The following is a 23,882-nucleotide window of genomic DNA, read 5'->3' as shown; positions in this document are numbered from 1 at the left end:
GGTGATATGGATACGTTGGCAAACCATATCTGAATGAATGCGGGGGGATGTCGCTGTCATCCTTCACGTAACGTTATGTGATATGGTATCTGCTAAGTCCTCCTCCACATGCTCGGACAAATTCCGCTATGCGAGCCCTGCTCTTCCAGACGTTGACAGGTGGCTGTGGAATAACCTCAAGATGGGATAAAGTCGTGCAATGGGAGACGGGAATAAGACCGTCAGTGCAATAGGTGGCAGTCAGCATAGCTGCGTCTGAGAATGTAGCTACCAGTAACATGCCGGCCAAATGGACTGGCTGTGTTTCAAAGGCGTAAGGCCTTTCGAAAGATACACCCACAGCAGTTCCCAAAAAAGGTGGGGTACCGGCAACGTGCATAATCCACTCTGCAATTGCAATCGCATTACAGAGCAAGCCCTCCTCTGAGGGGCTTCCGTCGCTCAAACCATAACCACGGTAGCCGAATGTGGGAAGCTTATTCGGATTTCCAGACAAAACACGATAGTGATCGGGCCTCCGTCCGGAAGCTAATGGCCCTGACGTCCCGTGGGGATATGTCGCAATCCGAGGCTTCTTTTACTAATCTAAATGAGAGGCTAGGGGGTTGTATCGACAGTGGCAGGTGAAGCTTCTCTGGCAGAGTGGACAAGCGCCGCGTATAACACCAGGGGCAATATATGCCATGAGTGTAACTTAACCACCGTCAACCATCGTGATATAGAAAGCTTTCGGGCACATTAAGGTCGCGAAACCAGGCGAGCGTTACTCGATTTGGAGAGAAAGGAAAATAACCGATAGTTCTAGGAGAGTAGACTTGAAACTAGAATAAGGAGAGGCAAGTGTGTAACTTACAGAAGAGAAAAGACCGGAAAGGCCATATCTTCAATTTTCATATTATCATGCTGATTGATGTCCCTAACGTGATGACTCGAGTACTTTATAACTTAGTTATTACCCAGGGTTACGTAACTATGTACGTACAGTACAGTAACTATTCCATACATATGTAAATCTGGAGAAATGTCCGCTCACGCGGGTTGCGCTGTTTGCTATCATGTATTTTTGTTTTTATAGCACACAGTAAATATTGAATCGCGAACGTAGGGTAGTACATTTTTGATCCAAACACCACCTTTGCCCACCTTACGAAGCTCCTTTACCGCTGCCTCTGATCAGGTTACCGACAAGCCAAGTTACAAGACTCGGGGGTCCATGCCAGTCAGTATCAATGATGTTAGGCATTCAAAATCCTCAACGGGGCGATGAGATTCGTAAATGATAGACAAGTTCATACCTTATTGCTGCCTAATGTGAACTTAGGTCAGAGGGATGTTTGGGACGGCTCCTTCATATTTTTTTTAGTGTCTAGCATTCTCTTAATATTAGTGCATTTTTAGAATCACCGATATTCTAAATCCCATAGTCTGCGGGTATTCTTTCTTCTCCCTGATTGACTCAACCTCCTGATAGCTGCTGCGATGTGTCAATACAATGACTTGCCGTATATTTATGAAAAGTGCGAGGAAATCCCAAGGCACATAGTGATCCATCGACTTGTGAACGTCCGCAGAATGTCGGAACTTATCGTCATTGCTCGGACGAATGGGCTACAAAATCCGATGATATTCTCGCTGGGAGTTCGAGAGCCAAGGGAGATTGTATAACTTGCGCTGATCCCACCAGGACCGTCGTCATTGTAAGTTGAGACCATTAGGTGCCGGGGGACAGAAAGCTAACAACTTTGCTTTAGTCGTATGTCTGAATATTACAAACGAAGCGATCAATCGAGGACGGGAAACGAGGCGGCAGGGCCAGTTTATTTTCAAAAATGTCTACGGGAGAAATATATGACAAGAACGCCTATGGCGAGTGAGAGGACAATATAGCTGCATGGGACTTTTAGTTACGAGAAGTAAATAATAGCTGGCCCAGGTTACATACCTCCGCGAAATTCCTCCTCTGACAGCTTGCAAATCATCCACGACGGATTTCTGTCCGAACTTTTTCCTTCTGAATAAGTTCAATGTCTCTCAACACGTCGCCAACGTCTTGGTATTCCATCATCCAGCAAGCAGAGATTACCCGGCCTAGTTCAAGGCTGCTGGTGTCTGGAAAGTTCCCTGCACCAGATAGTTTCTCAACCTCGTGGTCCATTTTATCATGGAAAGGCTTGCGAGTCGTTTCTAGTTCATAGAACGCAGAGCCGAGAGCAAAAACCTCTGTTTGTAGAGAGGGCATCGATGATGGAAATCTTGGATGTTCAGCTCGTGTGCTGCTAGCTATGCTGGGTGATGAGCCATCAATGGATGATCCGGCGAAGTCGGCTAACTTCACATTCCCATGCCCATCTAGCAGTATATTGTGAGGGCCGATATCAACTTGTAAAACTCCGCGCGCGTGGGCATGCTGTAAGCCTTGAGCTATTTGACACGCCCAGCGGAGTACATCTTCAGTTGGTGTAACCAGGTTAGCCTCCTGCAGGTCCCTGAGCCTTTTACGGAGAGGGTATTGAAGGTGCTCAAGAATGATCATGCCATTGTATGCTGATAGGAATTTTGTGATAAAAGGATGTTCACCCAAGCGCTTATAAATAATTTCCTCAACCTTCTTTCGTAGGTATCATAGGGAACCTTGATTACTTTTGATGAAGAAACTTTGCGCACAAGACCGGAAACACCACGGGAGATAATGGGAAAGGAATGTAGGTTGTCAGTGATGGGTTGAGTTAGAACCATAATGTTGTTTAATGTGAGTCTGCCTTTAGGTACTTCGCATAATCACAGATGAGCAGTGTAAATAACGACCTTCAAACTCTGTTCCACGATAAGAAAGCCTCTCCTTTTACGGAGTACTCCGTACAGTACAAGTTAATGAGGTCCACAAAGTTATTCCGATGTCATGTGACTTCTAGTTAGCCCAGCGGCTATTGAAGTCCAGCCCAGAAGCGATTATCTACAGAGTATCAAGCATTCAATTAACTATGAATTTGATTTGATTTGGACACACTTGATTTTGCTACAAACCCAATTTGTGGAAGATTCGGTCTGTACTTTGTAGGATGAGTGGTTGACATTGAATGAATTTGGTGGCATTGTGAAGTTGACCTGGCTATAATCTACTAAGTTTGATTATTAAGCTTCAGCATTACGCCACGCATACGGAACGATACTCCGTGCAGGATGTAGATAGTATGTACCGAATACCGTGTATATTCCAGTACCTACAATCAAGTTGCATCGGACTGCTAGCTCCCAGGACAGCCAGTCTTAGTCTTGCTGGGATCGGCGGCTTTGAATATATTCTTGCACCTCGGTGGCCCACTCGGGTCGCACAGTAGACAAGGGGAAAATTTGCTTCGTATCCGGAAGGTAGATGTCTGGGTCAAGCGTACGGATCTTCGCGCCCCGGGGAAGTCCTGAATCAGCCTTCTTAGGGATACCTTCAGACTCTAACCGCTTCATCATTTCCAATTCATCCGGATTAGCGATGCCGCGTAACAACTCCCAGAAGTCCTTATCTGATAGATTCCACAATGATTCCTCCTTGACTGCTCCTCGCTGAATCACATCTCCGATCAGCAGACCCGTCCTTTGGTCCATGTCGATGTGGGCTGCGTTTGCCCAAACATCTCTATCACATGCAACATAGGCCCTTGCAAATGATAACGCCAGCTGTGAGTCCTCCAGCACAAGCTGTCGAGCTGGATCAGTCGCATTAGGGACAGCCTTCAAAGACGCGAATACACGTAGTACATCTGCAATGTCCATTTTGCCGAATGCGGCTGCGTCCCGGAGGGCGTAATCGAGACGATCAGCGCATAAACGCGGTGCGGGCTTTTCCACCAGCGGGTACAGTTCCTCGTCCAACGGCTTCAAGTTGCCGAATCCATGTTTAGTAAGAATCTCAGGCAGTTCCGTTGTCTTGATATACCGCTTCTTATGAACTTCGTGAAAGCTCTCCTGTCCTGGAGTCGAGAACGCCCAGTCCACCACGTGGCTGAGAACTGTGTGGCTCACGTCATGCAGCAAAGCAGAGACTTGCTCTTCAACACTTGCACCGACTTTGCGCACGAGCAGGAATGCGCCCACAGAGTGCTCAAGGCGGGTCACGCGCGGTGTGAGGCCGAAAAGGCCCGTAACACCATGCTGGCTGACGCCATGAAGTCGAAGAAGGGACGGAGATTGGAGAAGTTCGACTAGAATGGGTTCTGTGATTAGATGTCCACCGTAGAGTGCATCATGGATGAAGATTTGTTCAGGGGCAGGGAAAGTAAACGTTTGAAAGAAGCCAGCTGTGAACAATGAGGCCATGATTTTTGAGCATCAGAGAATACTAAAGTAGATTAGATTGCATGGATACACTGGTTCTTAGTGTGGGAAAGTCCCTTTGTGTACCTAGGGACTTGTGGTCCATGCACAAGAAGTTTATTCGAAATATGAAGGAATTCATTCTTTGACATTGCAGATGCAAACAAGCTTGAGGTGGGGGTCGCGGCTTTTGTAAGAAGCGCTGATCGCGTCAAGGTTATTGATGCCTAAATTGGATGGCTGCAGGTTGAGCGCCGGGCGTGTGCAGGCCGGAAAACCTTTGTTCCAATTTTCTGCCAACCACTCCAGAGGTATGGAGTACATAACTTCATCGTGAACAGCTTGTCTGTCCTCTGCGCTCAGTGCCTGCCACTGTTGCCAGTTTAAATTTCATTATGGTGATAATTGTATCCAACCCATTCAAGGAACGGCGGCTTAAGCGCAAGCTCAAGCTCAAGCTTAAGCATTTTAAGAAATTACCGAACCCACCAAATGCCCACACTTCCTGCAACACCTTGCTCATCCCCACATCCCCAAAAGCGCCTTTTTCCAGCGCATTCCGCTGAGATCAGGCGACTAATTTTGATTGAGGCCTTTGGAAAACGCCCAGTACACTCTGACTTGGGTTTGCTCCCCCCATTGAAATACATGCCGAAGCACTACAAGCAATCCCATCCACTCCATGCCAACCTCACATGCTGGCCTGAGCATGACTGGTTGGAACCTCTCCAGTGGCAGTAACGCGGCAGTGTGTGTTATAGGAGATGTCTACATCTCTGGCCTAGTTTACCAGGCACTGAACGCTTTAGCCTAGATGAATGCTGGTTTGCTAACAACACAATCTGTGAAAATTGGCTGGGAGAGATGCCTACAAACTGCATGGTTGGTGCCATGGGTTGGATCTTTGCATGCCGACAAGCATACATTGAGGCCATTGAATTATTATAGAGCACAAACCAGCTATTCATCCATGAAACATCTGCTGCATCACCTGCCAGACCTTCTTCTCCCACAACGGCTTGCAGCTATTTGTTGTGATCAGTTATACTGGTGGACATTCAACCATGGTGAAACACTCTACATTCCCTGTAAAAATACATTTTTCTTCCTGACTCTGACATGGAAGACTTTTCCCGCTTGTTCAAAGCCTTTCCGGCGATGCTCCCCAATCTTACCCACATGTATCGCTCTCTGCGGGTGAAGTTCCAGTAATTTCACTGGCCTGACTGGGGTGAATTAGAGGAAATAACTCTCAATGCTAGTGAGACACTTATAACTGGTCAATCAGATGGTCATAAAGCTGCATCTGTTGTTAGATTGCCACATGGCAGTACGGACCAGCTACTTCCACACACATAAGCTTAAGGCAAAAGGAATAAGCGCGCTCACAAGTGATTTCATGATAGCTTTGATGGGTTGATGCACTGCCCTTACCTGTCCCAGCCCCCCGCCTCTGCTTGGAGTGATGCCTTGTGGTTTTGACTCTGGATGAATTGAAAGACAGCTGCACCACTTTTTCCCCCCACCTTCAACTTCAAAATATGTAAGTTGCGAAGTAAAGATTGTTCTCCCTCACTTCCAGTTTATTTTGATGCTTCCTTGGTTGATTGTTGGTGCATGTCACAATCTCTGCATCATCAGCTTAATAACAGGGGCAATTGATCATGTCAGGCAGGTTCCCGTACGTATTTCAACTCGCACCCATTTGCCCATATAGAAGCATTTATTTCTGGCTAGCGTATTTCCTATGTACCAATACTTAGAATATATTTCACTACTTATCCCTCACTTCTGATATAGGATTTGCGGCTATTCTACAGCTTGCTTGAACATAGCCATGTGGGGGTTCCAAAAACTTCCAATTTGGCAGATGGAGATATCGGAGAGTATTGCTATTCACAGACATCTCACCAATAACTCATAGAACAGGTTCAAGTTGCAAAATTGCCTGGTTTGCTGGAGATTAGTTTCTATCTCGATACTTTAATTAGAGGATGGATGGTAGGCGTTGCTCGGGCCGTGGGGAGCGGGATTTGAGAATCAAACTGTGACCACGAAGGACGAGTACACCATGGCTTAGGTTGTAACAGGTAACTAAAGAGCTGGTTGGTTGGTTGCGGAGTGCGGAGTGCGGAGCAACCCAAAGCTCGAGACCAGGGCTGGACGTACGATCTTTCGGCCCCACGAAATCCCGCGATTTACTCCATGCGCCGGACACGGGAGCGCACCGGCGCTCTCAACTGCTTTGGGATGGAAACAACTTCTAACCTCATTACTCAATCCAAAAGGCCACAGTAAAAGCTATTGTTCATCTGTTTGTTCAACATTACTTCCACTTCTAATCGAATACTCCCAGAATGGCGTCCGGAGTCTTTTTTGACCCCATGCGGCTTCTCCGCGTAGCGCCCCTCATCGGCAGCACCGGCACCCTCGTTTACGCAACGGCAGAATTAGTTTACAATTCCACCTTCCTCCACCCTTCAGTCCGCAAGCAGTCAGACGAAATCCTGCCAAAGTGGTGGAAAGTTCTCTTCCACCGTTCGGTGTGGGTTGTTTTGGCTCTCAACATGACCACGAGCACCGCAACCATCGCGAACTTGGTGTTTGACTACAAATTCTCCATTCCAACCTTCAGCACTAAGCTTTACTGCGCGGGATTGGCTGCTGCAGTTGGGCATCTGTTTTTCGTTCCGTGGGTGGCTGGTCCAATTCAGGATATGCTTGGAGAACGGACCGGGAATGGCGCTGCCAGCGACATGGGCAGATGGCTCGGCTTCCATCGCCTGAGATTAGCAGTGGCCGATTTCCCGGCCTGGGTAGCATGCCTCGGCGCATTTCTGTCGACTCCGTTTTACTAGAACCGGAGCGATCGCAATCTCGTTTCGGACTTCAAAAAGACATCCGGCTTTCTCTGGGCGATCAAACCGATCTTCGTTGTTGCGGAAAAATGCCGGTCGGGCTTCGCTTTATACGATCCCCCTTTTACTCCTCCCTGACGCTGCTTTAAAATGTCGGACGATTTGACCAACCGACACTCCTCAGCGGTTGGGGACCCTGATAGATTCCCTCATATGGGAACGCATGTATTTGTATCCGAAAGTTGCCACATGAACCCATCGACCCGAGATCTAGTAATACAACAGTTATGATACGCCGTTATTGAATCAAACCCTCTCTATGCTCATGCTTTCCCGAAGACTTGACGTAGTACCCCGCCTAGAACACCGCGAACCTTTTTGGGATCCGATTGAATGCACGTTAAAACAATTGCAGTACCAAGAGAGAATGCCAGCTGTTCTCTCCACATATGCTGTCCATGGCTGTTAGTAACATAGCGAAACGCCATATCTTCGGACCCACTCACCTTTCGATCATATCGCCGAGGAAGCAAAGTAGCAATGGCTCTCGGCGCGACAAATAGAGAAATTTCCTGGCGCTTTTTTGCACTTTCAACAAAAACACTCCATCCACACATCATGCAGCCAGAGGCCACACAGAGTCCCGAATCCCACATCATCGGCGTGACCTTTTCGTAGGAGAAGATTTTGGGGCCCAGTCGAGTGCGAGCAAGGCACACAGAATAGTAAAATATGCTAACAAAAAGCCCCAGAAAGGTGGAAGAACGAAGCGAAGCTTTTACAGCTCCGAAATACCCTTGAAGAGAAGGTGATCTTGAGCGTAATAAAAGCTGTATCGGTAGGTCAGTCATCAGTGCAAACCTAAAGGACTTTGCAAATCGCCATATGGCGTGAACTTCGCAGTTCGGGCCACAGCCCATATGAACGACTTCACATGGTATTGGAACGGTCTGTGAGGGGTCACCCCAGACTCTCGGCCACCCATAATCCTCGCACATTGGTTCCAGCACATCCTGAGACCCTTTTGGTTTTCCATAGGTCCAATCTCCCCTTCGTGCACTCCGCAAAGCTTCTATGAGGCGGGGATCGATCTGTGCAACTTCACTAATCCACCTACCATAGGAGAATGGGAGCTTTTCGGGTACATAGAACCAAGCCCACATAACAGTAGCTGCGGTTACAGCGAATACCCCAGTGTCCAATAACTGAGGCATAATTGACTCTATGCGCGTAAAGCTCTTGCGAGCTCTTCGATGCAGCTTCCATCGGGACCACGACGTACACGCAAGCACATCCACCGCCCTAACCACCACAAAGAGAGTGAGATCGAGAGTCCTTCCAGCAAAAGCAGGGCGGTGCGTGGCTGTCGAAACAGAATATCTTCGACCTTGGCTCGATACGTTGATTGTATTTCCCCCTCTATCCGGGAAAGCATCATTTCTAAACGTATTGGGCTCCGACTCAGGTCGCCTCCTGCTGTTAAGAAGAGGGAAACAAAGCCACGCTGATACGAAAGTCGCTACAAAACGTAGAAGCCGGCTCAGCTTTACAGCCAGAACCACTCTTTTTGACTTTTGCCGATTGAACAGAGCTGCTATGACCCTGTTCAAAAGTAGTGGCAACAGTGTAGAACCGGCGGCGAGGAGAGCACAAACCGATGGAAATCTATTCCATCGTAGAGCCGCAACAAGTATATGAGCAAGCTACACGTGCTGGATTAGCTTTGAATGATGGGTCTGGTTTACGCTTCGGGTGTATCAAGGGTAGGGTTTTGGTGGCTGCCACACAAGAAGCTAGCGGTGAAAGGCCGGTTACTTACATGTCTAACTTTAACTTCATTGCTCAAATCCTTTCTTCGAAGAACTCTGATGAACGATACGACCCTTGGCCCTGTCGTTGTGAGATACCCAAGGGCGTACGCGCGGAGCGTCCTGCGGCGGTCGACGCGTTAGCGAACGTGCATGGATTTATGCTCTTTTTTCGTAATAGCTCCAAGAATCCTTCGATCAGTCGATGTGAGGGAACTGCACATACGGTTTCAAGACTCGTGAATCCAAATTTTTTATCCGACGTCTTAGGAGGCGATCCATGGTGGGCCGTCGAACGGTAAGCTCCCTTCGCTCAGGGGCGAAAAGGATGATCAGGTTTCAATGCGTTTCAGAGTTGGTGTTGTCGACTCCCGCGCAGAAAAGATTCCACTATGACCACTTCGGAGATTTTCATTTTCCTTGGAACCCCTGCCTTGACCCCTCGCAATGCTGGGAAGTAGAAGTTGGAGATGCGAGGACGAACTGGACGCGGTTGCTGGGATGAGGTCTGGCCTGGCAAGCGTGATTCTGGAAACCTCGGTTGGTCGCGACGTCACGTTCATTCCACGTTTAAACCAGGTTGTTCGACCTCTCCCCCCCATCACAACGCAATCCACTCCGCTGTCCGTCCAGCTACAAAATATGTACACTGCGATATCGAAAAGTTTTGCCAACACGCGACGCGGGTGATTCCAATGTCCATATGTACAGTACATACGCTCTGCAAATCCGGAAAGGTTAACCTTATGGCACCTCCATGCATCCCCATTTTGTGGGGGTGAATAGAGGGCCTCGCATACTACGGTTACGGTGTGTTTCAGGGGTTCACTCTGCTCCAGTCAAGCCAAAGACAAACTACATGTTACATTAGGCGATAAACAGAGCCGTCGATACTCCCACGGTAGTTTTGATCTTTTCTGGCAAGCTTCGAGATGATGTGTGATTGGACACCTACCCCGATGCACTTTTTCTCAATGCAAGATCACACAGATCCTGGCTGCCAAGACAGAAATTGGCAGGCCCTTTGTTCGGTACCTCTCGGATCCATACAGAAGGCCTACTTGGCTCGTCGGTATGAACACTGTTCGTGGCCCATATCTCTCATTGGATATGTATCAAAAGTGATGATATACTTTGGCCCATTGTGCGGGCTTTGGGAATTTCATTGCAAAGCCCGAAGTTGCAAATTGTCCACGATCCCCAGAGTTCTCAATGCCAATGAACATCTTTATGATCCGGTAGCCATTGCGGAAAGGGGTAGCTGGGAAGTAGTCGGGTATTTTGGAGCGTTTGCCCTGTCTAATCTTTCGCTTGTCTCGGCGAGCCGTGAGGCATCATTTGAGACATTCCTCTTTTTTTTTTTCCCTTGCTTATGCCATACTACGTATGGCGTTGAGCATCCAATGAGTCCATCCCGTCTCTGCTGCGCCTCGGGATCATGTTTGAAGGGAAGCAAGAAAGGGCGGCTCCACGCTTCAGCGTTGGCTAGGAGAGCCGAACAGATCGACAACTAAAGTGAACCCATAGATGTTCTGCAAACCAGTTGAAGAGGCCAGGGACCCCTGGGAATATCTGCCCTATCAGCCTCATGGGGAGGTGTGAATCCCCGGAGACCCATACCCTTTCGAGAACATACCCTTGAACCCAGCATCGTTTGTAGGTTGTTCAGGGTCAAGCTTCGATTCCCTGAGTTCTCACTCCAAAAGAGCTTTCGGCATATTCGCATTGGCGGACGGCCTACTGCATCCGAAGGCACAAAGACTTTGATGCCATATCGCATGTTGCAGACAGCAAGTGGCCGTGCCATTGGGAGCTATATGCAGCAAAAAGGTAGACATGGCAACTCTCAAGATGATGCAGTTCCAGCTGATAGGTTTGAATCGCCCGCCCTTCGGGAGCTTCCAGGGTCTTCCTGGAAGAGGACGATGGGTTCGGGTATCGGGTAATTCGATCTAGGCGTTTCCCCGTAATCGTTGATCTCGAGGGTTCGCAGTTTTGGCACATCATGGGGGTCAGAAAGCACCCTCCAATATGCAAAGGCCGACTGTCAGCGTGACGATGTATGCGTGTCGACCAGACGTGTGCTCAGGCCCTTTGGCTAGCAAGCCGGATCTTCACCAGGATGTATGGATCTCACGATAAAAAAAAAAAGAAGAAAAAGAAAAAAAAGAAAAAAGAGGAACCACTAGGATGAGATCCTTCGCGTCAGCGGGTTACTCGGAGAGACTGCAACGATGTATGTTTGCCCAGGGAAGCGGTTGGGTTCGAGTCCTGGTGGAGACATATAGCGTTGTGTTTCAAGGAGTAGACGAGTCAAAATCTTTGATATTGTTTTCATACATCCCTTTTCTTCTTTTGAGTCCTTCTTTCTTTTGATATATAATAATTTTTTTTTTCGGCTTTTTAGTTTTATCTTTTATTTTTTAACTATCCTTTTATTTTTTTTTCTTTTTGGAATTTTTCTTTTCTTTTTCCGAAGTGCGGTCCTTCACTTGCATCATCTCTCGCAGCGTCGTATTCGTGTTGCTGCTCTGGGCACAGTGGGGACTGAGCGTGTAATATGGATTTTGATTGGTGGGATTGCGCAAATCCAATTTACGGCAGGAGAGAGCGGCGGCCAATAAGGTTAGGCTAGGAGGTTGTCCGAGACCGAATTTTCTGGAAAAACTACATTGCCCGGCTGCCGAGCGAGGCCCGTGTGTGGTCCAGCAGGGCGGCCGCTACGTCACGCGAACACTCTCTGGGCTGATCATTTGTTCAGACCGCAGTTGGAAGGATTCTGTTTGCATGTGATCCTCTCCGTCGTCCAAATCCATCCCAATACCCTTGCCTGCAGGATCCAGCCAATGCCAGCACCCTTTTCCATGCACTATGCCCCATTGCTCCAACCATATTTTGAACCAGCAATAATTTCCCCAGATTTTCACGAGATATCATCTATTAAATCTAGTGTGATATATGTCCCTTCTCCAGCTTATTCCTCCTGCCCCGTGGTGTTCGGTTTTGCCTCTTGTCAACTGACTATCCACCCCCAGACTTGCCCCGGACTTGATCATCTCCCGAGAACTTGCGGCGCAACGGGGCTTTTTGCTTTTCCAGTACTCCGTACGGTGTATTCCGTACACAATTTTTTTTTTTTTTTTTTCCCTAACGTCCTCCACATAACATTGGGCACGGGCAGTCTTTCCTGCAAAAGTCCCAAAAAGCCGTTCAGTCATAACTTCGAGGCAATCACCCTACCCCTCCCACCAGCAGCTTGGTTCCTACCATGACAGAAGTCAGTATGTCTGAACATGTCCACGGACACGCTGGGCGCTCCGTTCCTGGGCCCTTTGGATGTATGTTGCTGATGCTTGTTTTCTCCTGTGCGTTTTGGTTTTGTGAGACGACCCTCTTGCTGACTTGGTTTCGATCGCAATGTTTCAAGTCTACACACCATACGAACCCGCACCTGCTCCTCCCCCGGGGCCTGCTTTGCTGGATGATAGCGAGTCAAGCATGCTGGACAACTTCTTTACCTCGATGCATGCCAATCATCTCGACAGCAATGACTTTTGGTTCGGCCTAGAAGACCAGGGGAGTGGGAACTCGGGACTTCATTTCGACTGGCCAGATCTTCCCCCGACTTTTGAGGGTTCGACAACCTCGCTGCCGTCGCATCCGCCGGTTACGCAGAGAATACATCGCGACAACACGGTTGTCGATAAGCCAGGGCCTCCAAGTTCGGATGTTCTAGCTGCTGCGTCCATGCTCTACCAGAACGGAATGGGCGGGAATGACTTTTCGTCGACGTTCACGAGTCAAATATTCACCGAAAACGGCCTGAAGGACCTAAGCTCGCACCAGGCGGATATAAAACACCCACGGTATGGCCTTGGAGGGGACGTGCGACGATCTCATTTCGGCTCTACCCGAAGAAACCCAGCATATAACGATACAGAAGTGCGTCATAACAGGGCGGAGGGTGATGGTGGTTCTTATTCTGTTTCTAAGGAACACATCTTTGGTCCTCTACGATGGGGTTCGGATGCCGGTTTTGCAGAACAAGGATATCAGGTTCCGCCAGATCAGCCAACTATGGAGGAAAGAACGACCGAAATACTGCACAACCTGGAGTGCTTCGAGTCCCAGAGCAGCGCCCCAAATACTAGACCTTCAAGCCCAACTCCCCGACGACGTTCAGACCGTACCTCTGAAGTCGGTAGCCTCCGGAGCCCGAACTCTCTTACGCAGTTTTCGCCCATGGATACGAACCAAATGGACGGCGACTCTCGACCGACGAAAAGACGAAAGAATAAAGGGAAAGTAAAGGATGAAGAAGACGATTGCACTCAATTTTCCCTCGGCAGACCTTCCAGCTCTCGAAGAGATCGACGATGGTCGTCGAATAGTGGCGCCCAAGCCCGCAGATCAAAAGTACACGTGATCAAACCGCCTCGTGAGAATCTGACGGAGGAACAGAAAAGAGCAAATCATATCCTGTCGGAGCAAAAACGGCGGAATCTCATAAAACAGGGATTCGATGAGCTATGCTCGCTCGTTCCGGAACTCAGAGGCGGCGGTTTCAGCAAAAGTACGATGCTCGCGCAGGCAGCTGATTGGCTGCAAGATTTACTTCAAGGAAACGAAATGCTCAAACTTCAATTAGGAGACATCAGAGAGCGAACTGGCGGATGATAAAAATTACACATATACCTTGGTGGACATCCGCTTCGTTACTTGCACACCCACGTTGTATTGAACTATCACGCGCCGTGGCATGCATTTCTCTTTCTTCGATCCTTTTTTAGCCAACTAATATCCAGAGCATATGGCCTGGTGCATATCTCTCTTGCCTTCTGTGTACAGTATTCTAGCGAGCATTTTTGTCCTTTTGCCCTTTTTGGCCCTTTGCATTTTATCCTTTCTGCTCGCCTACCAGAGTTTAGGATATAGGGCACCTATATTTTTGTGTCCCTCTCGCCTAGAAGGCAGTTGGAGAGTTGTTGGAACGTAAGGTTCATGGAGGATACGAAAATTATCCATCGTGTTTGAGTTCAGCAGGCAGATGTACATACAATACATTCAACCACCCCGATGACACCTATCGGTACATATACTAATATTAGTAACAGTGATTCATGATCAAGATCCCATCATGCCAATGAAATTTCCTCCTGATCTACTCCGTACTCCGTACTAGAAGGTGTTAAACCTTGATGTATACACTGGGGCACACCATGCCTCTGAATGGCCACACTAGAGGTTCTCCATTCGGTGCAGCACGTATGCAACTCGGAAGGCAGAGACTTCCTAGCTGGTCTGGGCGACAAGGTAGGGTCAAGGCAACTCCATAGCTTATGGCTCAAATAAGGTAGCTGAAGGAAGTTGAAACACCTCTCATCTGGGCCGTTCGGTCCCGGCCTTCACCCGTCGTTCAGACCACTAGATTCCGAAAATATAGCAGTCACCCAAACCAAGGTTAGAAAAAAAATAGCCCTGCGAGACAATCTTGGATTGGGGTATCGAAACCTCGGGATCTGCGCTCTCCCCTCTCTCTAGCTCCCGTGAAGAAACTAAGGCCTACTCGTGCCCCGTGTCCCATGTGCCCACCCCCAGGTGGTAACCCACGAGGGCCTTACCGGTGACTGCACGGGTGAGGAACCATGTTTTTTGACCCTCCATCCCCATCGATTCGCGAGAGGATCGGGGCGGCGTCCACGTTCCAAGAGAGCTTACTGGACCATCCCCGGTCTCCGTCCCCGCAAAACCCGTCCGCTTCGTCGGTGCCTGGCGAAAACAAGGTTAGAAATGGGGACCTCTACTGGGTGCCACCTGCATCAGGGAAGAAGAGGAGCTTTTTGTGAGGTTGGGAAAAATCATCGACATGTGAAATTGCGGGCGCGGGCGGGGTTAAGTTATCGCGACGGAGTCTTGGCACTATGGTTTCCCGACAGCTTAGTCAGCAGGCGATGACGGTTGCGCGCGTCTGGAAGAAGGTTTTGGAAGCTTGTTTGTGACACGTGCCTCTCGTTTCAATTGAACCTCAATGCCGATATAACGTAGGCGACAACAATCCTGTCCAGGGTCAGGACAAAAAAACTTGAGACACCGGACCAGGAACAAAGACAACCTGTTATATTTTCCTTGCATTGCAACAGCCAAACAGGCCATTAGACCGAGGAATTTTACGGAATACATTGGTCAAAGACAATGCCTCCCAAGCGCAAGCTGCGTCATGATGTTTCCTCGAAAGATGCCGACGATGCTGAAAGCGGGCCAAATAAGATTGCCAGGCTTGTGCCTCGTACTCGTCATGTTTCCGAAAAGACCGTAAAATCAAAATGGACCACTCTACCCGAACCAGTGCAAGACCGAATCAAGGACCTTTTTCAGGCAGTGGAGTTTCCTGTGCTCACGAGACAGAGAGAAGGGAGGAAGAGAGTTGAGGCGCAGTCGGCGCTGAACGCTGTGAGGAAGAAGTATGCCTTCTCCGCGAACATTACCGCCATCTTTTGTTTCACACATACTTGCTCCGCCGTGTGGATGAGTAATTGGCTAATTGATTTTTTTTGGTTCATGCAGTTTAGGAAAACGGCTGCCAAGGATGCCGTTTCCCCCCGGAACGAAAGAGAATAGTTTCAATTACGAATCTGCCTTGAACGAGAATGTGAGAGCTCATTTTCCGTTTCCATTGTTACCATCACCGATGTGCAACGGACCGCCCGGGCTAATTGGAATGCAGCGCTTACTTGAAAGCCAATTAGCAACTATGACCAGCTCCGCTACCCTCCTTCGCAGAGAGATTAAACGAGAGGAAACAGAACTTGCAAGAGAGACCGCAAAATTGGAGGAGCTCGAGAGGAATGCCAAGGCTGCGAAGGCACAGAGCAAAAAGCAATCGAAAAATGTATGTTGGACGTGATTTAGGCGTCACTTTCCTCCCCCTTCCCTTTTCGTACGACAGTTTTGGCTGATGTCTTGATAAGGTGCATCCGGTCCTCCGACGTCTCGAACGGCTTCCCCCACAAATAGAGGATCCTGTGGATTTCATCGTGACCGGTGGCCAAGATAAACCTGGGTTGTTATGCGATGTGTGTGCACCACCAGTTTTGATCTTGCATGATCGATGGCTAATCAAGATTTACAGATGGATGCAGATCCGGACGTCCTATCTTTGGTGAAACAACTGCGGAATCATCTCGAATCTATGAAGACCAATGCTAACCAAGTTGCTGGCATTCGGGAGGCTATTACACGGGCTCAATCCGCGTTGAATATGCTTCCGTTGGGGTGAAATTCGATGCAGTCGGAAATACTCCAAACCGGCCACACCCTCATCTATTTACTATTTCTCCATTGATAAATAGCCACCTGATTTCCTCAACCAGTTCAACGTAGAGGCTGATCATGGAGAAACTGTGTAACGCAAACATTCAGGTCCTCCCGATGTATCGAAGCGGTGGACATTCCATCGATACTTGCTTGAAGGGCGGTGCGATATGTATGTACGTATGTATTGTTGAGTGTTGGCGGTCGCACAGGGTCCTCTTGGCCGGCGGCACTCGCAGGACATAGGGCTTGGCAGCATGAATGGCCAGGCCAATTGCCGATTCGTGGCTAGGAAAAACGGGCAAAAAGACCCTGGAGATCTGTGCCGTATTCCGCTGCAAATCCAGGCCTTGTGAGCCCAGAGAATCGTAGATCTTGGACGAGTACTCAACTTGGCATGACTTTGACAGGAATGGTGTTAGTTAGGGTATCGCAGCAGAGCATCATCTGCTCCACACTTGCATTAACTAGTTAGTGTTGAAATTTTATCCTCGGAACTCGTCCTCGCTAGAATGGGGTGTTGAATTATTATTATAACCTTTTTTTTTTTTTTTCCCGTTCAAATTGCGACTCGCACCCCCTGTAGCAGCGACAGAATATTGTGAGCCCGGAGGCAGGAGAAGTAGACAATCACTTCTGAACGAACAAAACCCACGCCCAAGCTTTCGTAGGGCGGGAGGCGAGGTTCCAGAAACCACAGCTTGGGTGGGGGGTCCACCGAGCGCAAAGGTAGGTTAGTTACTCGGCTTGCTCTTTTTAAATGACCGCCAAGTCGCAATTTCTCCGGAGCGATCAAAACTCGCATCGCCCCGTTATGAATCCAGCCCATGACATCCGGGGCGATTGATTGCTTTCTTATCGTCGTCGTACCGGATATGAGTTCGTCACCGATCCAGCCCCGGAACCTTGTGTGATACAAAGAACAAACGAGAACCCGAATTCTCCATCAACGGACGGAAGGGTGGAACACTGGCCTAGCCACTCTCATGGGCATAATGGCGGAGACGGCTATGACTAAGGCTGGCGAAGCAAGACAGCCGAATAACGGGGTCTCCGGCGGCGTGACTCGTTCCACCTTGACGGAAGACGATGCCGTAAAGGCCAAGGAGTCGGCGGCTGCAAAAGGTAGCCAGGCATCCTCAGCACCTGCAGAGGGGGCAACGGTACCTGCAAGTGCCAGCCCAAAGAAGCGGCGCAAGGTGAATCATGGTGAGCTATGAATGGTTTCCTTTTATCCTCAACGCAGTGATCGACACAATGGGATGTGACATACGCATCCTGGTTTCTCTTTCTTTTTCCCACTTGCTCCATGTCCCTGGATTTTCTCAACCCCCATTTGCAGGCCTCGATAATACACCATTTGCTAATCAGTGACTAATTTCCTGCAGCATGTGTCTATTGCCGGCGCTCGGTGAGCTACAATAACTTTTTCTTCTTCTTACTTGGAGGACCCTGAATGGCTCGTGCCCTGGCAGTTGCGCATAAGTGCGCACACGTCTACGGCCACACTGGAATATATACATATTTTTTTTTTCTTCCCCTAAGCTGATCAAAGAGGACTGGCTAACTTTGTCTTGATGTCGGACAGCATATGACTTGCGACTCGGTACGACGACCCTGCATACTTATTTCATATCTTACATCCTGACGAAACACTGTTCTTGGTGTGTTCATCTGGTTGATATCTTGGCTAGGAACGTCCATGCACTCGATGTATAAAGCGCAACATCGGCCACTTGTGTCATGATGAACCCCGGGAAACCTCAAGGCGGGCCAAGGGCGAACAAGACATACAGTCTGTCGAAGAAGACGGCGGCAAAGCGAATAATGATTTTGGGAACAATCAGAAGATGAATAGGAAGTTGTCCGGGTCTTCTATAAACGACCAACTATTAGGAGACGGCAGCATCGCGTTACAGTCCCAGGGTGGACAAGATATTTCCACCGCGGCTGGCCAGGTGAACCAACAACAGCGTGAGTATTGGTCGCACCTTTTTTCAATCCACGCTCTCTGACATCGCACAGTACTAGGCTATAACGACTGGCCGTTTGGGCTCCAGAATCAGTTCCAGGATATGCACACATTCCATCCGTCATACATGTTTAATGCTCCCGAAGTTACAAACGAATACAACTTGCTTAACGATTTCCTCAGCACGAGTTTATTGGACGAATCCGCGATGTATCAAGGAGACGACACGCCCGGATTGTATTCCGATATGGCGTTCATGAATACTATGGGGACGAATTTGCCGGGTTCCGGGCCGTTTGTCCAACCGCAACAAGCACAACAATCGTCAATGGCCCCTCCTCAGTACCTGACAACATCTCAATCACAGGCCGCTCAGGGCAACGCCATTCAACGGCCGAATAGCACGGTAGGGAACGATAAAGCGAAGGAGACATATTACATGACGGCTGCAGATCCCTCCGGAACCGATCCCCCCGAAGAAAGGATGAACAAGCTCCTTAAAGCTAAATACGATGCTGGGTTGCTTAAACCGTTCAACTACGTGAACGGTTATGCTCGCCTCAATAAGTATATGGAAGAGCACCTCCAGCCGGCTTCTCGACAAAAGATTTTACGTCAGCTCGATAAGTTTAGGCCAAAGTTCCGGGAGCGCATGCAGAGCCTCACAGACATCGAGCTAGTTTTGGTGGAGATGTGGTTCGAGCGAAGCCTGATGGAGTATGACCGTGTATTCGCGAGCATGGCCATTCCTGCGTGTTGTTGGCGCCGAACAGGACAGATTTTCAGAGGAAACAAGGAGATGGCCCAACTTATTGACGTGCCAATTGAGTCATTGAGAGACGTGGGTTCCCACTTGATGCGATTCGTTGAGTAGTAGATTGCGCTAATTGGTTATCTTCAGGGTAAACTTGCCATTCACGAAATAATAGTCGAGGACCAGCTCGTTAGCTACTGGGAAAAGTTTGGTGCAATTGCATTTGATAGCTCGCAAAAGGCTATGCTCACCAGTTGCACTCTGAAGAGCCCAGACCCGAAGAGCCCTAAGCAGGGTATTCAGTGTTGCTTTTCATTTACCATACGTCGCGATCCCCATAACATGTAAGGTTACCTCGCCTAAAATTTGGAATCAGAAATGTCGCTAATGCCCCATTCTAGACCCTCTATCATTGTTGGGAACTTTTTACCCACGAAGCGAACAGACAGGTAGGCATACCGCTGAATCATATTACATATATACGCGGGTTGTATCTCATCGGCTCATCGGGGAAATGAAACTCGGGCTCATGAGTACTGGAATTGGACTTCGTTTATATATACATCCCCCTTTCTTTACATTTGTACATACATATCCCCTATTTGTGCATCACTTGGGCTAATTTACTCATATGACATTGAGGGTTCACAAGAGATATTTCGGAAGTGGATGAAATTTCCTGTTCACCTAGATACACCTATGAATAGTAGAATCCCGCGAGTATTTTCAGAGCATCTCCAAGTCATTCACACACATTTGTTACTCGCCAAGAAAAGAAAAAAAAGGCCTAGGAAAGGAGAGCTTCAAGGACTGATGAGGCTGATTTCCCTATTAGGACATGCTCGTTCAGGCGGGGTTCAAAAAGTTCCACCCAAATGAACAGATATCATTGATTCGACTTAAATACATCGTTATTCCCATGATATCTTTTTCAGTCTGGAAATTCATCACAACGAACTGAAATTATTTAGGGTTGATTGACGTTTGATTCTACTTTCGAAGATGGAACTACACCGGAAATCCCGCAGGGAGCAATTGAAGTCTATCACAGGTTAGTACGTCCATGTCGCTTCGCCTCGAGACGTCTGGAGTGCACAGTTTAGTCGATGGTAATGCTGACCAGACGTAGATCTTGCAGAATCTCTGTACGTAGACGTCGGTGGAAACGGCAGCCCCTGCAATATAACTGCACAAAGCAAATTCACAGCCCTCCGTCAACATATCGAAACTGCCTCGCGGATAACACGGGTGCCTGAATCATCAGCTAGAGAAGCACTGGATGCTATGGGGACAAAGCTTTGGAATGCATGTACTAGGAGTATGAGAAAGGATGGACTGGCGGACGACATCGTTAAGTTCCTAAGTCAAGGTTTGCGACGAGCGTGAGGAGATAGGCTCGTTTACAAGTGCTTACCCTTCTTTTTAGTTAGAGCGTTTGCATTCTTGATACTAGAATGCGCTGCCACACGACAGAGGGATGACTGTTCAGGTATAGACCTTTACTTCCTCTGCGTCGCGAAAAACTAAGCGGGATAATAGATGAAATCCGTCTTCTCAGAACGGCATTGAAAACTGCGAAATCTTGCATAGGTCCGTTAATTCTCAACTGGATATACTGTGTATGCTAATTTCGAAGTCAAGTGCTCAGTCAATTCGACATCGGTCTGAAAATACTCGAAAAGGCAGCGTTGAGAGAAGAAAAGCTCTCCACAGAATGTAGCAATGCCGGAGAAAGGGATGATATTTCGCTCAAGTTATCGGCTGAGTATTATATTCTGCGCATTCATCTGGTTTGCATCCGTCACTCTAAATGCCCTTTGTCCCTGTCATTGACCGATTACCCAGGCATGGAAGCAGAGCCGGCTCGACTTTGCGGAGCATATGCTTTCCAAGCTTCCGCATCAGGCCCTTCAGCAGGATGCGGTCTTGGTAGAGCAGCTTTCGAGTCTTCTTTTCGAAGTTGGCAAATTTCTGGTGGAAAAGAAAGAGTATCATGAAGCGGATAAATGGTTGCAGAGAGCACTGGAGACACTTTCGCAAAGGCAGCTAGATATGTTAAGTCCCGATGCAAGTGATATGAGACTGTGTATTATCCATGGGCTTGGTAGTACTATCTTTATGGGACGTTCTCTTTGATATCTGGGCGACTACTGACATAATTCCGTTGCAGTGCGGGCGAACAATGCTTTACATACAGCAGACTCGAGGATAAAAGTAACTCGATTGCTCAGTATCCTTGAAAATGTGAGTATGCCTATTTAAACCATTGCTTTCGAAGACATATATGCTCATCCTACAGGAATACGGTCATAGGCCAGAAGTGATGCTTTTGCATCTAGATGTGATACAGACACAAAAGGATCCGGATTGTAAACAATATTATGATCGTAAGTGAGCGAGCATGCACTGCCTCAAGAAAGGCTATTGACCTCATAGGATGGTAGGCCTCTGTGCTTTTCTTAAAACGGCTTCGGCAAGCGAGTTGAATTTTAAACTGTTGGTAAATCTTAATTATCAAGCTTGAATGAGATCGTCTAACTAGATCTCAGGATCGTCCATCATATCCACCAATTACGAAATTGCAAGTAAGCGTTTATCCAATTTTGAGCCTTTCCTTAGTTGACCATGATTTAGTAGTGATCTGGCCACGGATACCTTAGAACAACTAATTCTTGAGCGATTGGCTCCTTATGGAAATGAAACATTTCTTGAAAGAGGCTTCGTTACGTATGTCTGGATGAAGACTGCGAGTCCGGGCGTAAGTGACGGCGTTGAGTCACTCCAGGGAATCGTGACAAAGTTGATGGAGGCTTGGAAATTGCCACTGTCTGGGGAGGCTGCTCATGCATCTTTAATTGTCAGTTCCCATTGGTTTCAATCTTCAATGTTGGACACTCTTAACGAGGCAAAATAGTTAATATGGAAGAAAGTCGCCGCAGCTTTTGACCATAAAGATTATGATACTGCCCGGAACTGGTGCCAACTAGCGCTTCATCCGCTCTTTGCAAATTCAGGGGAAAGCAACAAGTGCAAAATAGAAAGGTGAACTTCCCATACCAATCATTTTTCACCAAATTTGTGACTGACTGGAAGCAGGAGGTTAATTGTGTGCGCTTTGGAATGCAAAGCTCCGGGAATAGCGCGAGAAGTATTCTCCAGATTATCTGAAGCTTGCAAATCGGAGGCCTTGACGAGATACCTCATGTACAGGGTGGCTCTGCAGGATGAAGATACGGATCTAGGTGTGAAGAGAGAAGCTTTCATCTGATGACCAAGGCTAACTCAGGAATAGCTCGAAACTGTTTGGAAATCATATGCAAATTTGATACAGAGCGGCAGACGTACTTACTGGCTTGTGTTGCTGAAGCTCTTCATAGCGGTGCTGACCGACAAGCTGCAATTGTCTTGCAGCAGATTCTCGACCATTTAGATAGCATTTCAACCCGGCAATTACACTTCCCTGCCCTTCTTCGGTATGTTTGCATCCGTATTTGTAATCCATATTGCAGGCTGGCTGATCATGCCACAGGTGTACTGCTCGGCTTCTGATAACTCAGTTAAGTCACAGTGAATCCCATAGGCCAGACCTTGTGGGCCAAATATGCAAAACATTTGACAGTTGTGAGTGTCTAAACAAAAGAAGAATTGTTCCGGTAAATATACAAAGTCTCAAAATTCTCAGTACACATAGCTGTGTCGCGCAATGCTCTCGACCTTGGCCAACTCACTGTTCTTGAGCTTGAATGGTTCTCTCGCAACAGCTATAATCTTGCGCTGCAATACTGTACGACGTGGGGCCCTCATCATGTTTTGCGCCTCTTGGATGCCTGTATAAAGGTATGGTTTGTCCCCGGTTTCGCATTATGACGAGGTTAACTGTCATTTAGATCATAGCTCTGTACCCAGAGAATTTAGGCATAGAAGCCCGAAGAGATATTGAGCAGCGAAACATTTTATGTCATTTCCTAGCAGCCGTAATAGAGGTAGCACAAGCAAGGACGCATAACGATTCCGAAGTCCAGGTTGGCACTCTCCAGCATTTGTGCATATGATAAAGCTAATTTTTCCTTCAGAACCAATTCTATCTTAATGCTAGAGCGCATATACAGGGATTTCGAAAGGTAGCGTTGCCTCTCTTCGAACAATTATCAAATGATGAGTCCCTAGCTGCATTAACGGAAAAGCGTCGAACCTTACTTGCATTCGATTTCGAGGCAGCCGTTAGGTTGAAACAATGGAGTAATCTGAGTGAAATGTTGAATGAATCTCGGAAGATTGCGGATGAAATGCTCTATAGTCTCTTTGCAGACGCAGTCCTAAGTTCCGAGGCGCCCGTCGAGGTGATGCTTAAAACATCAGAGGTAACTTTCCTTAACCCTAAGCGAGTGCATTGCACACGTTGTTATACTGACTATTCGTAGCAAATACTCACACAAGTGTCACAAGAGAGGAAGCACCAAAACCTGGAAAAGATCTCCCGATGGGTTAGGTGTGTTTTCCAGCTTTCAATCAAATCAAATGCTGCAGTTGCGGAATCAATACTCGATCAAGCATACATATTAGCTCGAGATGGGCCTGAATACCAAAAACATGAAGAAAATAGTGAGGCGCATCCAAACACAGAATCAGTTTCTCGACATACTTACCCAGATGAGGAACTCGAATGGTTATCAACGACGGCGTTCAATCTTGCTATTGACTTCTATTTGGCATCTGATGATATGGCAAGTCAGCGATGGTATGGAAAAGCGCTTGACCTAGCCCGCTTACTGCATGATAATGGTGTCCTGTGGAAGACCCTGCAGGAGAAATTTGGGAGGTTAACTTGGGATGATTAATTAAATCCAGTTTGAATACCGTTTTCACACTAG

General features: G+C 47.9%; 11 protein-coding genes across 11 annotated transcripts; 6 read left to right on the top strand and 5 right to left on the bottom strand.

Moving 5' to 3' along the window:
- Window positions 1-73: 73 nt before the first annotated feature.
- Window positions 74-712, bottom strand: CIMG_11493 (uncharacterized protein; the record flags this gene model as incomplete). Its single annotated transcript, XM_012358475.1, has 2 exons — window positions 74-528; window positions 700-712. 2 exons carry the CDS (start codon window positions 710-712, stop codon window positions 74-76), a joined length of 468 nt encoding a protein of 155 aa, XP_012213898.1.
- A 1,263-nt stretch (window positions 713-1,975) lies between these two features.
- CIMG_13444 (uncharacterized protein) lies at window positions 1,976-2,533 on the bottom strand (the record flags this gene model as incomplete). Its single annotated transcript, XM_001245785.1, has 1 exon — window positions 1,976-2,533. One exon carries the CDS (start codon window positions 2,531-2,533, stop codon window positions 1,976-1,978), a length of 558 nt encoding a protein of 185 aa, XP_001245786.1.
- Window positions 2,534-3,071: 538 nt separating this feature from the next.
- On the bottom strand, window positions 3,072-4,448 carry CIMG_05226 (phosphoribosyl-aminoimidazole-succinocarboxamide synthase). Its single transcript, XM_001245784.2, has one exon. It carries the CDS (start codon window positions 4,309-4,311, stop codon window positions 3,268-3,270), a length of 1,044 nt encoding a protein of 347 aa, XP_001245785.1. The 5' UTR covers window positions 4,312-4,448; the 3' UTR covers window positions 3,072-3,267.
- A 336-nt stretch (window positions 4,449-4,784) lies between these two features.
- On the bottom strand, window positions 4,785-5,489 carry CIMG_13443 (uncharacterized protein; the record flags this gene model as incomplete). The annotated part of the gene is made up of 3 exons (XM_001245783.2): window positions 4,785-4,967; window positions 5,181-5,333; window positions 5,484-5,489. The coding sequence occupies 3 exons, from the start codon at window positions 5,487-5,489 to the stop codon at window positions 4,785-4,787; spliced, it is 342 nt and encodes a 113-aa protein (XP_001245784.2).
- A 1,101-nt stretch (window positions 5,490-6,590) lies between these two features.
- CIMG_05224 (uncharacterized protein) lies at window positions 6,591-7,794 on the top strand. Its single transcript, XM_001245782.2, has one exon. The coding sequence runs from the start codon at window positions 6,666-6,668 to the stop codon at window positions 7,164-7,166; it is 501 nt and encodes a 166-aa protein (XP_001245783.1). The 5' UTR covers window positions 6,591-6,665; the 3' UTR covers window positions 7,167-7,794.
- Window positions 7,367-9,256, bottom strand: CIMG_05223 (uncharacterized protein; the record flags this gene model as incomplete). The annotated part of the gene is made up of 4 exons (XM_001245781.2): window positions 7,367-7,618; window positions 7,673-8,869; window positions 8,986-9,097; window positions 9,201-9,256. 4 exons carry the CDS (start codon window positions 9,254-9,256, stop codon window positions 7,490-7,492), a joined length of 1,494 nt encoding a protein of 497 aa, XP_001245782.1. The 3' UTR covers window positions 7,367-7,489.
- Window positions 9,257-9,795: 539 nt separating this feature from the next.
- Window positions 9,796-11,287, top strand: CIMG_13442 (uncharacterized protein). Its single transcript, XM_004446124.1, has one exon. The coding sequence runs from the start codon at window positions 9,907-9,909 to the stop codon at window positions 10,486-10,488; it is 582 nt and encodes a 193-aa protein (XP_004446181.1). The 5' UTR covers window positions 9,796-9,906; the 3' UTR covers window positions 10,489-11,287.
- A 734-nt stretch (window positions 11,288-12,021) lies between these two features.
- CIMG_05222 (HLH transcription factor) lies at window positions 12,022-14,104 on the top strand. Its single transcript, XM_001245780.2, has 2 exons — window positions 12,022-12,312; window positions 12,402-14,104. Exons 1-2 carry the CDS (start codon window positions 12,243-12,245, stop codon window positions 13,649-13,651), a joined length of 1,320 nt encoding a protein of 439 aa, XP_001245781.2. The 5' UTR covers window positions 12,022-12,242; the 3' UTR covers window positions 13,652-14,104.
- Window positions 14,105-15,065: 961 nt separating this feature from the next.
- Window positions 15,066-16,819, top strand: CIMG_05221 (kinetochore protein Fta7). The gene is made up of 5 exons (XM_001245779.2): window positions 15,066-15,435; window positions 15,539-15,623; window positions 15,699-15,863; window positions 15,943-16,047; window positions 16,104-16,819. The coding sequence occupies exons 1-5, from the start codon at window positions 15,167-15,169 to the stop codon at window positions 16,248-16,250; spliced, it is 771 nt and encodes a 256-aa protein (XP_001245780.1). The 5' UTR covers window positions 15,066-15,166; the 3' UTR covers window positions 16,251-16,819.
- Window positions 16,820-16,910: 91 nt separating this feature from the next.
- Window positions 16,911-19,703, top strand: CIMG_05220 (Zn cluster transcription factor Rds2). Its single transcript, XM_001245778.2, has 7 exons — window positions 16,911-17,494; window positions 17,674-17,696; window positions 17,874-17,891; window positions 17,980-18,259; window positions 18,311-19,098; window positions 19,159-19,355; window positions 19,413-19,703. Exons 1-7 carry the CDS (start codon window positions 17,272-17,274, stop codon window positions 19,462-19,464), a joined length of 1,581 nt encoding a protein of 526 aa, XP_001245779.1. The 5' UTR covers window positions 16,911-17,271; the 3' UTR covers window positions 19,465-19,703.
- Window positions 19,704-20,013: 310 nt separating this feature from the next.
- On the top strand, window positions 20,014-23,849 carry CIMG_11491 (uncharacterized protein; the record flags this gene model as incomplete). Its single annotated transcript, XM_012358474.1, has 19 exons — window positions 20,014-20,062; window positions 20,141-20,380; window positions 20,438-20,500; window positions 20,551-20,601; window positions 20,653-20,801; window positions 20,857-21,118; window positions 21,182-21,255; window positions 21,311-21,398; window positions 21,456-21,507; window positions 21,561-21,596; window positions 21,649-21,868; window positions 21,926-22,053; window positions 22,108-22,253; window positions 22,304-22,484; window positions 22,541-22,632; window positions 22,703-22,848; window positions 22,899-23,033; window positions 23,085-23,372; window positions 23,433-23,849. 19 exons carry the CDS (start codon window positions 20,014-20,016, stop codon window positions 23,847-23,849), a joined length of 2,817 nt encoding a protein of 938 aa, XP_012213897.1.
- Window positions 23,850-23,882: the final 33 nt, after the last annotated feature.

This window comes from Coccidioides immitis (assembly GCF_000149335.2).
Source record: "Coccidioides immitis RS genomic scaffold supercont3.4, whole genome shotgun sequence".
In the NCBI taxonomy this organism is placed as follows: Eukaryota; Fungi; Ascomycota; class Eurotiomycetes; order Onygenales; family Onygenaceae; genus Coccidioides; species Coccidioides immitis.
Note: the sequence above shows the minus strand (reverse complement) of the source record. Positions and strands in the feature narration are given on the sequence as shown.